The sequence below is a fragment of the Ranitomeya variabilis genome, chromosome 3 (assembly GCF_051348905.1).
Source record: "Ranitomeya variabilis isolate aRanVar5 chromosome 3, aRanVar5.hap1, whole genome shotgun sequence".
NCBI classification, from domain to species: Eukaryota; Metazoa; Chordata; class Amphibia; order Anura; family Dendrobatidae; genus Ranitomeya; species Ranitomeya variabilis.
Window position 1 is genome coordinate 316,525,270 of NC_135234.1, and position 16,117 is coordinate 316,541,386.

The 16,117-nt window shown below is 48.2% G+C and overlaps 1 protein-coding gene across 3 annotated transcripts in view; it reads left to right on the plus strand.

Annotated features, from left to right (window-relative positions):
• Nucleotides 1–12,494, plus strand: part of TMEM222 (transmembrane protein 222) — a 39,747-nt gene extending 27,253 nt beyond the window's left edge. Inside the window, exons 3-7 of one of the 3 annotated variants that reach the window (XM_077295674.1) lie at nucleotides 10,987–11,058; nucleotides 11,354–11,385; nucleotides 11,468–11,564; nucleotides 11,711–11,838; nucleotides 11,952–12,494. In XM_077295674.1, coding sequence (XP_077151789.1) covers nucleotides 10,987–11,058; nucleotides 11,354–11,385; nucleotides 11,468–11,564; nucleotides 11,711–11,838; nucleotides 11,952–12,039 — 417 coding nt within the window. In that variant the 3' untranslated portion in view covers nucleotides 12,040–12,494. The remainder of the gene's footprint in view (nucleotides 1–10,986; nucleotides 11,059–11,353; nucleotides 11,386–11,467; nucleotides 11,565–11,710; nucleotides 11,839–11,951) is intronic. The other 2 variants (XM_077295676.1, XM_077295675.1) reach the window with 2 other exon arrangements.
• The last annotated feature ends 3,623 nt before the right edge of the window (nucleotides 12,495–16,117 follow it).

The window sequence follows — 16,117 nt, forward strand, 5'->3', positions numbered from 1 at the left end:
TGGGGATGAAACCTTAAAGAGCTATGGGCTGTAGAAAGGGAGACTGTCTTCCCTTCCTCATGGGTCGCCATGTCCAGGTCATGTTTGACATCCGAGCGACCGTGACTAATATCAACCATCAAGGGCGAACAAGGTCCCATATCCTAATGATGGCAACAGCCAATCTACTCCAACTAGCAGAACAGCATCTGTTGTCCCTTTTATGACTTCACATAAGAGGAGTAGAGCATACAAAGGCAGACTTCCTGAGTCGTGAAAGACTGAAACGGGGAGAATGGTCTTTTGAATTCCCAGATCTTCCAGCAGATAGTTTATGCATGGGAGTGGCTGGAGATAGATCTACACTGTGTGCAGAATTATTAGGCAAGTTGTATTTTAGAGGATTGTCTTTATTATTGATTAACAACTTTGTTCTCAATCATCCCAAAAGACTCATAAATATCAAAGCTTAATATTTTTGGAAGATGAAGGTTTTTTTTTAGATTTGGCTATCTTAGGAGGATATCTATTTGTGCAGGTAACTATTACTGTGCAGAATTATTAGGCAACTTAATAAAAAAAACAAATATATTCCCATCTCACTTGTTTATTTTCACCAGGTAAACCAATATAACTGCACAAAATTTAGAAATAAACATTTCTCCTACACCTCATTGGGGGGACACAGGACCATGGGTGTTATGCTGCTGCCACTAGAAGGACACTAAGTTAACACAGAAAGATTAACTCCTCCTCTGCAGTATACACCCCTTCACTGGCTAGGATTCAAACCAGTTCTTGCTTAGTGTCTGTAGGAGGCACTTGGGTCTGTTTTCAGACCCCAACTTTCTTATTTTAATTTTAAATTTTATTTTTCTGTAAATTTTTATTTTTTACTTAACGGAGTGAAGGGGGCGACGTATTCCTTTTATAGGGTCCGCTCTCCCCTGAACCATCAACAGGCGAGTATACCTCCCCGTCCCTCTCCTGCGACGCCTGGGGCACGCCTAACTTTACTGGGGCGACGGTTCCTTTTATGGCCCGATCTCTCCCCCACCCCCCCTGCAAGACGGCGAGCACATAGAGCCTGGCTCTCATGTTCCTCTCCGGGGCCCAACACCTGAGACAAGGCCTACATCTGATGGCGTCACACAGCCCCACGACTAAAGCCCCCCTTGAGGGACACACGAAGATCGATGACGTTCAGGTGCATGGATTCAGCACCTTCACAGTGACAGGAGGCCAGGGCCCGATTTACCAACGGCACTGTGAGTACATACCGTGCTCCCATCTGTGGCAGAGGTGCGGTCTGGGTCCCTGGGGAGAGGTGCCGTCGGCCGGGTGTCAGCGGTGGTCAGCAGCGTTCTGTCGCGGCTGCTGCGCATCGCCGGCAGGGCCCAAAAATTTAGTCCCTGGCTTTTCAGCCGGACTAGGCCGCAGTTCCGCCCACGACCATAGCTCCGCCCCTATACTGGCGCTTCTCGTCTGGGACGAGAGGCGCACCTGCAAATCTCGGGGGCCATATTACTCTCATCTCTGCGGGGACAACAAGACCCCCAAGGTGGCATGCTGACTGACAAGAACTGCCACGGCTAGAATTCCTCCCCGGGGACACAGGCACAGGACTGTGGGTAAGCTGCATCAAGAAAGCTTAACCCCTTCTCTGCACCATAGCGCATATTCTGCCCCTGTCTCTAAAAACACTATGTCTTAACCTAAGGAAACCAAAAAGACTAACAAGAAGCGCACAGTGTTCTTCACTTCTTGTGCCACTTGCAATATGACCCTGCCCCGAGCTCACAATACCCCATTATGTGCGGATTGTGACCTGGCCTCTGTGCAGCCGCCTCCCGCCACCGCCAATGCCACCGACGACCCTGCAGAGCCTAGTCCCCGAGTGGGCCACTTCCCTGTCACAATCTACGGCTTCCCTAGCCAAGGCAATTGACTCCCTCCGGGGTCCCTCTTTAAGTCAGACCGCGGAGGACTCTGGCGACGGTACGGATCCATCCACCAGCAGGGGGCATCCTCTGTCACTAAGGGCTCGGGGTGCCAGGAAACGTACCCATGTCTCACCCCCCGACCACAGGCGTGTTTGCTTTTCAGCATCCACAAGCTCAGTCTCTAGTTCCCCTTCTCCGGAGAACCTAAATGACTCTGAATACGAGTCCGAGGACTCTTACGTCCAGGATGCCTCGACTTCCCAAGAGACACTAGATTCTCTCATTGAAGCGGTCAACAAGACCCTGAAGGTGGACGAGGAATCCGTATCCACTCCGAAACACGCTGTGTCTTTTAATAAGACAAAACGTGTCCAAAAAGTATTTGTCACTCATCCGGAGTTTAAAGAAATCGTACAAAAACACAGGGACCGCCCTGACAAACGCTTCATGGGGCAAAAGCCTATTGAGGCCAAATACCCTTTTGCTCAGGAACTAATCAAGGACTGGCTGCAGTCTCCCTCAGTGGATCCTGCAGTATCGCATCTCGCTTCCAAAACGATCCTATTTCCTATATGTCAGACAGTTCCTCAGTCAAGAACCCCTCTGACCGCCAAATTGACTACCTGGCTCGCTTTGTCTTCGAGGCCACAGGAGCGTCTTTCCATCCTTCGCCGCTTCTTGGGTGGCTAAGGCTATGGTCGCTCGGCTGAGGTTCTTACCACGACCATCCAAGACAGTAATCTCCCTCCAGAGGCGATCAACCTGGCTAACCAGATAGCCCAGGCTGGGGACTTCGTAGTTAACGCCTCAATAGACGCGGCTAATTACGCTGCACAGGCAGACGCAAATGCAATTTCCATCAGAAGAGCCCTGTGGCTCAGATTGGCGAGCAGATTCATTGACATCTCTACCCTATCAAGCTGGTCGCCTATTTGGAGATTAGACCAAATAATCTCGGACGCTACCGGGGGGAAAAGTAAATTTCTCCCCCCAACAAAAGCCTACCCGGCAGTTTCGGTATCAACAACAATCTCTATTCCGTCCTTTTCGCAACAATCCCAATTGGTCATCTACATCCTTCTCCCCCGCATCAGGACGAGGTGCTCGCGGGGACCGAGGCTCCCAGGTCTCATACAGACCTAACCGTAACTGGAAACCCAGACCACGGTCATCTGGGTCTAAGGGATCCAGATCCCTTAGATCCTCCACTCAATGATTTGTTGCAACATCCGGAGGACATCAACAAAGTAGGAGGTCGCCTACTTTCGTTCCGTCAAGCCTGGCTTTCGGTCGTCTCCGACGAGTGGGTCAGGGAACTGGTGTCCTCCGGATACAAAATAGAATTATAGAATTTTCTTCTGCCCCCCCCCCCCCCCCCGACACGTTTTTTCCAGTTGTGTCCTCCCAAACCAAAGACAACGGCTTTTCTCCAGGCAATACGGGCACTACAAAAGGATGGAGTCATCATTCCGGTTCCCCAAGACCAAAGGTTCAAAGGGTTTTACTCAAACCTATTTGTGGTCCCAAAAAAAGACGGATCGTTGCGTCCGATTCTAGATCTAAAGCTTCTGAACAAATTTGCCAAAATTCGGCGCTTCAGAATGGAATCTCTCCGCTCTGTCGTCGCGTCCATGGAAAAAGGAGAGTTCCTAACATTCATAGACATCAAAGATGCTTACCTCCACATCCCAATTTTTCCTCCTCATCAACAGTTCCTTCGCTTTGTATTTCGCGAGGAACACTTCCAGTTTGTGGCCTTACCTTTCGGCCTTGCCACCGCTCCCAGAGTTTTCACAAAGGTCATGGCGGCTGCCATGGCCATTCTTCATTCCAGGGGAGTGGTGGTACTTCCGTACCTGGACGACATACTGATAAAAGGCCCATCATACCCAGCCTGCGAAGAGTCCGTCGATCTCACGGTGGATACTCTTTCTCGCCTGAGTTGGAAGATAAACTTCGAAAAATCCTCTCCGATCCCAGCTCAACGGATCTCCTTTCTTGGAATGACACTGGACACTTCCCGCGGTCTGGTCATTCTCCCTCCAGACAAGGCCTTGGCCTTGCAGCGGGGAGCTTCAGAGTCTTTCCCGTTCAGTCTCCCACTCCATTTGTTTCAACGTGCGCATTCTCGGGCAGATGGTAGCAGCCATGGAAGCAGTTCCATTCGCGCAATTTAATCTCCGTCCCCTACAACATGCGCTGCTGTCGGCGTGGAACGGGAACCCGTCCTCTCTCGACCGTCGTTTCAGTCTGTCCCCACAGGTCAGACAGATCCTCAGGTGGTGGATGCAGAAGTCCTCCCTGAACCAAGGAAAGTCCTTTCTCCCTGTCCGTTGGCTGGTGGTGACCACCGATGCCAGCCTCCTGGGTTGGGGTGCAGTTTTCAAACACCACACAGCACAAGGGCGGTGGTCCACTTAAGAGTCGTGTCTCCCCATCAATATCCTGGAAATACGAGCTATCAGACTGGCATTGCTCAGTTTTCACCATCTCCTAGCAGGTCACCCCATCAGAATCCAGTCTGACAACGCCACAGCGGTGGCATACATCAACCGTCAAGGGGGAACCCGCAGCAAGATGGCCATGCTCGAGTTGTCCCACATTCTCCGTTGGGCCGAAACCAACCATTCACCCAGTTTGGCGATCCACATACCAGGTGTGGAGAACTGGGCGGCGGACTTCCGCAGTCGCCAGGGTCTCGCCTCGGGCGAGTGGTTCCTCCACCCGGAAGTTTTCCAGCAGATTTGTCATTACTGGGGGACCCCGGACCTGTGGGACCTTGTTGTTTACTTGTTGTTGTGGGACCCATGTGCCGTCGGAGCAGATGCCTTGGTCCTTCCGTGGCGTCATTTCCGCCTCCCGTATATTTTTCCTCCTCTCCCCTGCTACTGAGGGTCATCAAGAAGATCAGGGCAGAGGGGGTACCAGTGATCCTCGTGGTGCCGGACTGGCCGCGCCGAACATGGTACGCGGAACTGGTTCAGCTGGTCACCGACATCCCCTGGCGTCTTCCAGATCGCATGGATCTTCTCTCACAGGGCCTGATTTACCACCAGAACTCAGGGGCCCTGTCTTTGACGGCCTGGCCGTTGAATCCTGTATTCTAGGCCAAGCGGGTTTCACTCCCCAAGGTGTCTTCCACCATGATCAGGGCTAGGAAACCCGTGTCCATGCGCAGTTACCTGGCGAATCTTCTTCGCATGGTGCGACGCACATGGACGATCTCCTCTGGCATTTTCCATTCCTTCCATATTGGAATTTCTCCAATCAGGACTAGAGTCGGGTCTCTCACTTAGCTCTCTCAAGGGACAGGTGAGTTTCCCTTGTGGCGCCTCCCTACAAAATGCCTTTGGATCCATGGGGTCTTAATTTGGTCCTTGGAGCCCTTCAGGAGGCCCCCTTCGAACCACTGCAGGACGTCTCTCTGACCTTCCTTTCCTGGAAGGTAGTTTTCCTAGTGGCTGTGTAGTTTTCCTAGTGGCTGTTAGATCCATCAGGCGTGTTTCGGAGTTGGCGGCACTTTCCTGCCGACCTCCGTTTCTGATTTTTCACCTGGACAAGGCAGTCTTGAGGACTTCTCTTTCTTTTCTGCCCAAGTTCGTTTCCTCTTTTCACCTCAACGAGGAGATTATTCTGCCTTCGTTCTGTCCGGCACCAGTCCATCACATTGAGAAAGCTCTCTTGATGTGATAAGGGCCCTTCGACGGTACGTCTCAGACGGCTCCCTTCCGCAAGTCGGATGTCCTATTCGTACTTCCAGAGGGACCAAGGAAGGGTTCTCCCGCTTCCAAGGCTACTCTAGCCAAATGGATTCGATCGGCTATTCAGGAATCCTATCGTGTCAAGGGTGTTCCTATCCCAGCAGGAATTAAGACCCATTCTACTCAGTCGGTGGGCGCCTCTTGGGCCATTCGGCACCAGGCGTCAGCACAACAGGTCTGCAAAGCTGCGACATGGTCCAGCTTGCATACTTTTATGAAACATTACCACATTCATTCTCTATCTTCTGCAGACGCCACCCTTGGCAGGTGCATTCTGCAATCGGCGGTACCTTAGCTGTAAGCCAGTGGTACATGGGGTATTAGCAGCTATGTTGCTCCCCACCCAGGGACTGCTTTAGGACGTCCCATGGTCCTGTGTCCCCCAATGAGGCGTAGGAGAAAAGAAGATTTTTGTGTACTCACCATAAAATCTTTTTCTCCGAGCCAATCATTGGGGGACACAGCACCCACCCTGTTAGCCTTTTGGCTTGTTGTTACTTCTTTGGTTTTGACATAGTTTTATTGTCTTTCGTTTAATACTCCTACTGCTTTACTACTGAACTGGTTTGAATCCTGGCCAGTCAAGGAGTGTATACTGCAGAGGAGGAGTTAATCTTTCTGTGTTAACTTAGTGTCCTCCTAGTGGCAGCAGCAGAACACCCATGGTCCTTTGTCCCCCAATGATTGGCTCGGAGAAAAAGATTTTACGGTGAGTACTCAAAAATCTTCTTTTCCTTACCTTGGCCATGTCCCTGAGTATTGCACACCTTGTGCTTTTTGTTACTCCAGTAACGTTGCAGCTCTGAAATATGGCAAAACTGGTGGCAAATGGCATCTTGGCAGCTTCACGCTTTATTTTCCTCAATTCATGGGCAGTTATATTGCACTTTTTTTGCCCAACACGCTTCTTGCGACCATGTTGGCTATTTGCCATGAAACGCTTGATTGTTCGTTGATCACGCTTTAAAAGTTCGGCCATTTTCAGACTGCTGCATCCCTCTGCAAGGCATCTCACAATTTTGGACTTTTCGGAGCCCGTCAATTCTCTCTTCTGACCCATTTTGCCAAAGGGAAGAAAGTTGTCTAATGACATCAAAAACCTATATAAGGTGTGCTTAATTATTAGGCAACACCCCTCCTCATTACAGAGATGCACATCACCTGATTTACTTAATTGGTAGTTGGCTCTCAAGCCTGAACAGCTTGTAGTAGGACAACATGTATTTTGATCACATGATACTTTTTATACAAGTTGCCTAATCTGCACACAGTGTATTTGAAAGTTTACTGAACAGGAAAGTGAGTAAATTCTGTTCGTTAGACCCAAGGGAACAACCATTTACAGTAGATGCTCTTCCGATTCACTGGAAATTCAGGATTGCCTATGCCTTCCCTCCAATACCGATGATTCCAACAGTCGTCATGATCCAGTCCGGGTTTTGAGTCCTATCTACCCTTTTCCCGGACTGATCATATCAAGGGTTATGTTGCAGTTCTCCAGAGGTTACGGGAGAATTTGCTGTTTCCTAAACCTGAGAAGTGTGCATTTTATGTCCAAGAGCTGTCTTTTCTTGGGGTCATTCTGTCTGCTAAAGGGTTTCGCATGGATCCTGGAAAGGTACAGGCCATTGTTGATTGGATGCAACCCAAAGACCTGAGAGGTCATCAGCGCTTTTTGGGGTTTGCTAACTAGTATCGGAGGTTTATTAAAGGGTTTTCTCAGGTGGTCAAGCCTCTCGCTGATCTCACTCGTAAGGGGGCTGATCTTAAAAACTGGTCAGTCTTGGCAGTTACAGCATTTTCTTCATTAAAAAAATGATTTATGTCTGCTCCTGTGTTGGTCCAGCCTGATCCGTCTGAACCATTCATTGTTGAGGTAGTCATCGGAGGTGGGAGTGGGGGCAGTGTTGTCTCAAGGACCTGCCACTTTGACTAACTTGAGACCTTGTGCATTTTTCGCCAAGAAATTTTCTCCTGCTGAGAGAAATTATGATATCGGCAGTTGTTAGCCATAAAACAGGCTTTTGAAGAATGGAGGCAGTTTTTGGAGGGGGCTGTTCACTGGATTACGGTGATAATGCACCACAAGAACCTGTCCTACATTGAGTCGGCTAAACGCTTAACTCCTAGGCAGGCGAAGTGGTCGTTTTTTTTCACGGTTCCATTTTTCCATCACCTTTCGGCCTGGTTCCAAGAATGTCAAGGCCGATTACTTGTCTCGCAGTTTGGATCTGCTATCGCCCCCGAACCTCCTTCCAATGGCAAAACTGTGGTCTGGGTAGTGGTTGACAGATTTAGTAAACGGGCTCATTTTGTACCATTGGCAGGACTACCTAACGCTGAAACTTTATCCAAGTTATTTATTGAGCATGATGTGCCTCTGAATTTGGTTTCTCATAGAGGGGTACAATTTGTGTCCAAGTTCTGGAGGGCTTTCTGTAAGAGACTGGGTATTGTTTTGACCTTCCCCTTGGCCTACCATCCTGAAACCAACGGGCAGACTAAGAGAACCAACCAGTCACTTGAACAAATTTTGTGGTGTCTTGCCACGTCTCGGGAAGATGATAGGTGCTCCTCACTGCTGGTGGCTGAATTCGCATTCAATAATCGGGTTAATCAGTCCACTGGTACGTCCCTGTTTTTCTTTAACTACGGTTTTCAAGGCTGGATTTGGGGTATTCAGGGGCTGATTCGGCGGTCCGACGGTTGGAGGAGGTGTGGAGGGAGGCTCAGAGGAACATTGGGGTGGCTCAGGGCAAACAAACATTTTGCTGATAAGCGTCGATCTGTGGGACCTAAATTGCTGGTGGGGGGACAAGGTGTGGTTGTCTACCAAGAACATATGTCTGAGCGTTCCCTCTATGAAGCTGGGGCCTAAGTTTATTGGTCCTTACGAAGTCAATGAGGTTATGAACCCAGTTGCGTTCTGTTTACGCTTACCTCCATCGCTTCTGATCCCCAATGTATTCTATAAGTCCCTTCTTAAGCCACGTGTACCTTCCTCTGCTAGGTCACCATCCCCTACGCCCCGTGTCTCGGTGGATGGCCAGACTGAGTATGAAGTTGAACGGATTGTCGATTCTCAGAGGGTTTGCAATTCGCTTCAGTACTTGGTACATTGGAGGCGTTACGGTCTTGAGGAGTGATCTTGGGTTCCGCCGCGTTCTGTCCATGCTGATTGTCTAGTTCGGGAATTTCATGCACGTTATCCTGGTAAACCTGGGGGTTCGGTAGCCCTCACTTGAGGAGGGTACTGTCGTGATCCGGTCCGGGTTTTGAGTCCTGTCTACCCTTTTCCCATGCTGATCATGTCAAGGGTTAACTTTTGCTCTGCCTTATTCTGGGTTCAGGTTTGCTATTTTAGCTCTATTGTATCCTGCAGGCGGTGTCGGTTATATTTTCTGCCTTCGGCGTGAGTACCTGACTCCGGTAGTACCCTGACTTGTCCTGCAGCGCTCTATGACCTTGCCCGTGTCTATTCCTCCTTCCCTGCCCGTCTTGTCTTCGTGTTTCCTGATTGCTTTTGGATTTCTGTGTTTGACTCTGCTTTGACTCTGACTTAACTTTGCCTCTGGTCCCTGGTACTTCTGCCTCTTGTCTGGTATTTGACCCTTTGGCTCTCCACTGACTCTGTTATTATTTTTTCCCTTAGTACTGTGTGACGTTCTAGGTTTTGCCTCGGCTTGTTTGACTATTCTGCTGCCACCTGGTGGTAGCTTTGCAGCACCTCAGGTCTGCCCTTGAAGACTTGTTACTTTCCTTCCACTCTGTTGCCATCTGGTGGAAGTTGCAGTTACCTGCATAGCTGCAGCGTGACAGTCGTGAGGAACATCAGGGAAGATGAGGCAAGGGTGATTCTTTTTGCTTCATTCTGGCCAAAAAGATCATGGTTTTCCCTTCTAAGGTTAATGTCCGTGTCCGATCTGTAGATCATGCCGGAGATCCTGGCCCTTCTTACACAGGGGCCAGTTTTTCACTCTCAAGTGAAGGGCTTCCATCTAGCAGCGCGGAATTTGACAGGGCATTACTGAGTCAGAAAGGTTTCTCACCAGGGTTAGTTTCCACCCTGTTAAAAAGTAGAAAACCAGAAACGTCAAGAATTTACGGCAGGACATGGAAGAAATTTCTGAAATTTTCAGGGCAACCTCTAGGGGATAAGGCTCCACTTGGATCCATTCTAGAGTTCCTGCAGTCAGGACTTTAGCAACTAACGCCCTCAAGGTACAGGTCTCCGCCTTAGGCACCTTTTTATATAGCTGTAATCTGGCAGCAAATAGATTGGTGTCACAATTTATAAAACCCTGTGGTGGGTCTTGACAGGTTATAATCCTGAAAATTCCACCGTGGAATTTAAATCTGGTACTAGAGGCACTAACTAAACACCTGTTTTGAGCTCCTACAGGATTTATCTGCCAAATTCATCATACTTAAGACTTACATTATATTACTGGCTCTGACATCGGCCCGCAGGGTGAGCGATATACAGGCCATGTCCATATGCCCTCCCTTTACACAGGTACAGTATATGAAGATAGGATTGTACTAAGACCAGACCCGGCTTACCTTTTACAAAGTGGCCTTTTGTGATAGCCCTAGGAATCCAGGAGAGGAAAGATTCCATAGGTTAGCTGTGAGGAGGTCGCTGTTAGAGTATATGTCCGTGAGCAGTCAGTGGAGGAAAGACCATTCCCTGTTTGTAGCCTTTCAGTGTAGTAGAAAGGGGTACGGTGTATCCAAGGGAAGATTTGCAGATGGATCAGGGAGGCCATTAGTTTGTCTTACACTGCAAGTGGTGCTCCGATTCCTGAAGGCATCAAGTCTCACTCCACTAGAGCCGTGGCAACCTCCTGGACACAAAAAGCGGAGGTATCAATTGATTAAATTTGTAAGGCCGCTACCTGGTCTTCATCATCTACATTTTTTAAGCACTACAGACTGAATATGTCCTCCTCTGCTGATTTAACCATTGGTAGAAGAATACTGCAAGTGATAGTCCCTCCCTAAGGTGTTTCGGTTCTCCAGAAATCTCTCAGGTGTGCTGTCATGTGTGAAGGGAAAACCTGAAGATTACTTACCGGTAGCTGGTTTTTCTAAAACCCATGAAAGCACCCGTATATCCCCCTCCCCGCTGTCATCTTATGCGCGTGCACTATAGTTTGGGTGTCTTATACTGTGGTGTTGGCTATATGTGTAAATTAAGGGGAACTTGTCACCAGGTTTGGTCGATACGAGTTATGGCCCCTTTACCCTGGAGGTCCTCTAATGCTCTGTAACCCAACTGAAGTTGCCTTTTATTTCAGTAGGTTTCCTGTCCTAGCTGGGTGGATCCCTCTGTCAGGTTTGCTGTCCTGGGTTCTGAAAAACAACAGCTATTGGTAAGTGTCCTTGGTGTATTTAGATGGGAATCCTGAGCTGCTAGGTTCCCTTCTAATCTTACACATGCTAGTCCCTCAGGTAAGTCTATTCAGTGCTTGTTAGGACTGCCCAGTTGTGTAAAGTATAGTTAAAACTCTGGGTCCTGGACAGGGAGGCAATTTGTTAACGCACACATTAATCTACAACTTCCCCTGTATTTATGGCATGTTATACTACAAGGATTATGCTACTAAAGTTCTGTATGTATATACTAACAGCTATATATCCATATCTAAAACTGCCTTTCGTCTGCAGGAGGATTGCATGGCTTTTGGGAAGCCTGTTAAGTGAGTATCTTTCCTACAACTTGGCAGCCAGGGCAGGTGATATCCCAGCAATTGTTACATCTTCTGAATCCCTTCTCTTTAGATATTGGCAGCTGGATTCTAGTCTTGTATATGCCAGTGGACCTAATCCGTGGGATACAGCCGTTCATGAAGCATCTGAGGAATACAAGCACCGCATGGTAAGTCGCATGTTGCCATTTTTCACTACACTGTTCAACTTTTATTATTTTTCTGCTGACAGTATTATGTTGTAATCATAGTGTATCATATATTCTTATTCTACCTGTACATGAATCTGTTCTTGTGTCTATTTCTGCATTTGTAGCACAACTTGTGCTGTGATAACTGTCATTCCCATGTGGCTATGGCGATGAACCTGATGAAATACAATAACACATCCTGGAATATGGTGAAACTCTGTCTTTACAGCCTGCTCTATGGCAGATATGTCAGGTAGGCGTGCACCTTTTGATTTTTCTGTTTATTTGTATGTTAAAAAAAAATATATAAAAAATATATATATATATAATTATACTATTCATATTGTCCAATTTGTGTACTTCTAGTATTGGAGGCTTTCTGAAGACTTGGGTGCCATTCTTTTTATTGGTAGGAGCAATTCTCACAGTAATTCTTACCTTACACCTGCGGTGAACTTTTCTATGAGGACTTCCAAATCATAATCTACCATCCAGACCCTGTTCCCTGCCTGGAATGAAGCATTGTGAGATGGAACAGAAGACCATGTCTTCCCTTTCTGAAATTTCTCTGCCTAAGCTCACTTTTCTTGAAGCATGCATGACTCTTACCTTGTTTCCTTGAACCAACTGGAAAATAGCAGGAACGTTTCTTAACCTTTTTCAGTATCACCCTGACAGGCAGGTGCTCTTACTAACTATCACATTGGACCTGGACTCTTATGTAAACTAGCCAATAAAGTAGTGGGTGTTGAGCTTGCCCATAAGCACAGTACTGTGTATACAGTATGATTGTAAATAAAATATGGAATATGATTCCATTCCATTTTTTTTTTATTTTTTGCAGACACCCGCGGTTTACTTGTTTGAGTGTTTTTTCCATATGTGAATAAAATAAATGTGTTTGATTCATCCAGTCTGCTATGCTCTATCAATATTAAAATATATTGTACATGATATTAGGACGGCGGGAGCTGAAGTTTAGTTTCAATAAAGTGATGATACCCTTGATATAAGCTGCTCATAGACAATAGTCATTAATCAGTCAGTCTTGTAGAACAAGCACAGAACCGCTTATTTTTTTTTTTTGGGGGGGTTGTTACTGGGAAGTTCAGATTGTAGCTTTTAATCAAGCGTCAGATGAGTTACTTTCTGTAATTCTGCAAGAAGAAAATCATTTATTTAAATTTAACTTTCAGTACATAATCATTAGGCAACAGCAGGGCTGTGTGTTGCTTTAAACAAGAAGGTATATGCAATATTACACTGCCTATATGTAGGTTCCTGCCATTCCAGCATTCAGCTCCTTTTTTTCCATTCACCCATGACAGCACACCTGAGAGAGGGATCCGCCCACCAAGGACAAGAAACCTACTGAAATAAAAGGGCATCACCTCTCCCCAGTTGTTTTCCTGTCCTTGGTGGGAACCTTGTGCTAAAGTCCAGTAGTGAAGATAGAAGAAAAGATCTTACCCAGCCCTGTCCTGGCATTCAGAAAAGCAGGCTACATGCCTGTGGTGCCAGCCTTCAGGTCTCTGGAATCCCCGTCCATGGTGGGCTCTGGTGTGCTGCATGTCTCGGACAGCTGCGCTGCCCCCCATTCATTGCTGAAGTCATCCAAGATGTGCAGGATGTGATGGCGTGCTCGGCTGATGTCACGGGCGCAAGGCACGCTGAGATTGGGTGTGCCTGAGTTGCGTCACAGTGGGCGTGCTGAGAAAGGCGGTGGTGTCCTATGCAGGCATCGCTGACTGTGGTGCATGGGGAAATGGCATGTCCTGGTTGGATCCAGGGGGAGGGAAGTATCTGACAAAGGAGGTGGACCAGGAAGGAATCACTGTAGGTCCCACGTAAATTGGGGGGCAGACCACAAATGGAGCGCTCACTCTCTCCAGCTTCAGTTCTTCCTGAGGTGCCATGGAGGATTCAGCATGAGCAGCAGCCGACTTGCCATCAACAGCTTGGGCACAGCAAAGGGGGCTGAGGTAAAGTGGCAGGAGTGGCAGCCGTCCCAGTCAGAGGAGCAGAGTGTCTAAGGAATTCTTGGTGTCTAGAGAAGATGCTTCATGTATCCCAGAACAGCCTTCAAATCTGGTACGCTTAAAATTGACAGCGGGTGGTGATTGATCTTCGTGAATGTCACCATTTTAATAGGCCCCTTGTTTTTATTTAATCACTAGAGAAGGCCTAAAAAAGTTATCGTTATAAAGAACAGAGAATGTGCACTATGTAAAACCCCACTAGCATTGGACTGGCAGAAAAGTCTTTGTTCAGCCTGCATTCAGAAGACCATTAGTGAGGAGACCTCTGACTTTGCCTCATGCCTTAGAACTTAAATCAGGGCTGAGGTGGAAGGCTCCCTAAAATCCTTATTGAAAAAAAATAAAAGGGAAGAGAAAATCTAGCGCGATTTCTTCTGAATCTGATGTTTTCCCCATTTTCAGACGGGGAATATGAGTGAATCTCCTTCATCTTCCCTGGGCAGTGACATGGGGGGGCAGACCATGTTTCCCGGTGGAAGATACGGATAGACTAGTCAAAGCTGTTAGTTTAACAATGGGACTAAAATAGGAGACGAGAGATAAATTCCTAGAAGATGTGATGTTTATTGTTTGTACATGTCCCCGCTTAATTTTAAAGTGCTTGCGGAATATGTTGGCGCTATATAAATAAAAATTATTATATGTTTGGGGGTTAGAGCAGAGAAACATACCTTTCCTGTTAATATGATCCAGGCACTCATTAACAAAGAGTGGAAAAAACTTGAGAGAGCCAAGGCCTTGCCCTTATCTTCAAAAAGATGTCTTTTTGAGGAGAAGGATTCAGAGGTATGGGACAAGGTCCCTTGGAATGACGTGGTTGTATCAAAATTCTCAAAAAATTTGGCCCTACTCTTTGAAGGTTCAGAGGTATTAAGAGATCCGTTGGATAAAAAAGTGGATGAATATCTGAAACCCACGTGGGAAGCAGGAGCAGGGAGTCTGAAACCAGCGATTGCCAGAACCTGTACCACCTGTTCCCTTATGATCTGGCCGCAAGTGGAGGAACAGCTGAGACATAAGACCCCTATGGGATAAGGTTCTGTCCAACCTGCCTTTATTATAAAGGAGCCGCAGCGTTTCTGGTAAACACATTTACAGACTCTGTAAGGCTAGAGGCTAGGTCTCGAAGGCTGTCCAGGAGACCTTTAGTCTAAAAACAAACTATGCTCTATCCCTTGTGATGGCCAATTTTTGTTTGGGAAGAAATTGGACGATATCTTAGAAAAAGTCGGTGACTAGGAGAAGGGCTTTCCTGTTTTTTTTCACAGGATACAAGGAAGACTTCATTTTGGAGGAAAAGATATAATGGCGGACAGAAGGAAGTGGTAGCCTAGGAGTATGGAAGAGCCTGGATTTCTGTTCGGAGGTCCTTCCTTCGCAACCAAGTAATCCTCTCAATGACACCAGGCTGCAGATGGGGGGGGGGGGGGGGGGTGAGGCTTTCCCTCTTCATCCAGGCCTGGGAGAGAATCTTTCAGTGGCTGGATTCTAGACATAAGGGAAGGTCTAAAAATAGTTTTATAAACTGACGCGTCAGACCTTCATAGTGACCCCCTCGGAGATCATTGGAAGGACAGCCAGCCCTAGAGACTTGGGTTTTGGGCTTGAAAGGGGAACAGGTTCTGTCCGGTATTCCAGGGGAAGAAAAAGGAAGGGGATTTTTTTTTCTCCTCGCCACGACAGCACCCATTGAGAGAGGGAATCCACCCCTAGGAACAGGAAACCTACAGAAATAAAAGGGGGCGGACCCCCTCAGTTGGTTCCCTGTACCTGCGGGAAGCAGAGGATACCTGGGCTGTGAGGCCGCCTGTGCGGTGTCCGAGGGAACAGCAGGGGCTGCAGCGACCGAAGCGGTGTTGGGGAAATCCTGCTGGCAGCTCCCCCCTCGTCTGGCGATGCATGGGGTCAGGGTCCAGGAGAGGCCGCCCTGACTCATGTGGGAGTACTGTGTGGCTGGACGGGCCAGCACTCATCCGTGAGGACCGGGGTGCAGGCATTGGCCATCCGGTTCCTCTATTAGGCCAGTGTCTGCACGGCGGTGGCGGGAGGAGAAAACCGGGCTGCACATTCGCAGTAGCCAGGTAAGTGCTCCTGCCCCAGAAGTCGCTTGGACCACTTCCGGGGGGCCAGGGAGGTGGTGGAGTCAGCGGGAGCCCTGGTATCTGCGGGCCGCGCATTCGAAGAGGAGAAGAAAGGGAAAACGCTGGGTGAGTGTTCCCGGCCTAAAAGTGTGAGAATCGCTTCCGGGGAGCGTGGAGTATAAAGCTAGCAGCGGGTAGCTGGGCCAGTGTGCCGTGATGTCCTCCCCAGGAGACTCTGTTGCGCACCCACAGGTGGTGGATGAGCAAGCGCACAGCATAAGTAGGAGCGGCAGTGGACGTTCCTGTGAGGATGACTCCACAGAAAAGAGTGGAAGAGGCAGGAAGCCTGCGGAATCTTCATCTCATGCTGTGCCTCTGCCTCTTAAACCGGTGCCATGCTGACAAGCTTCAC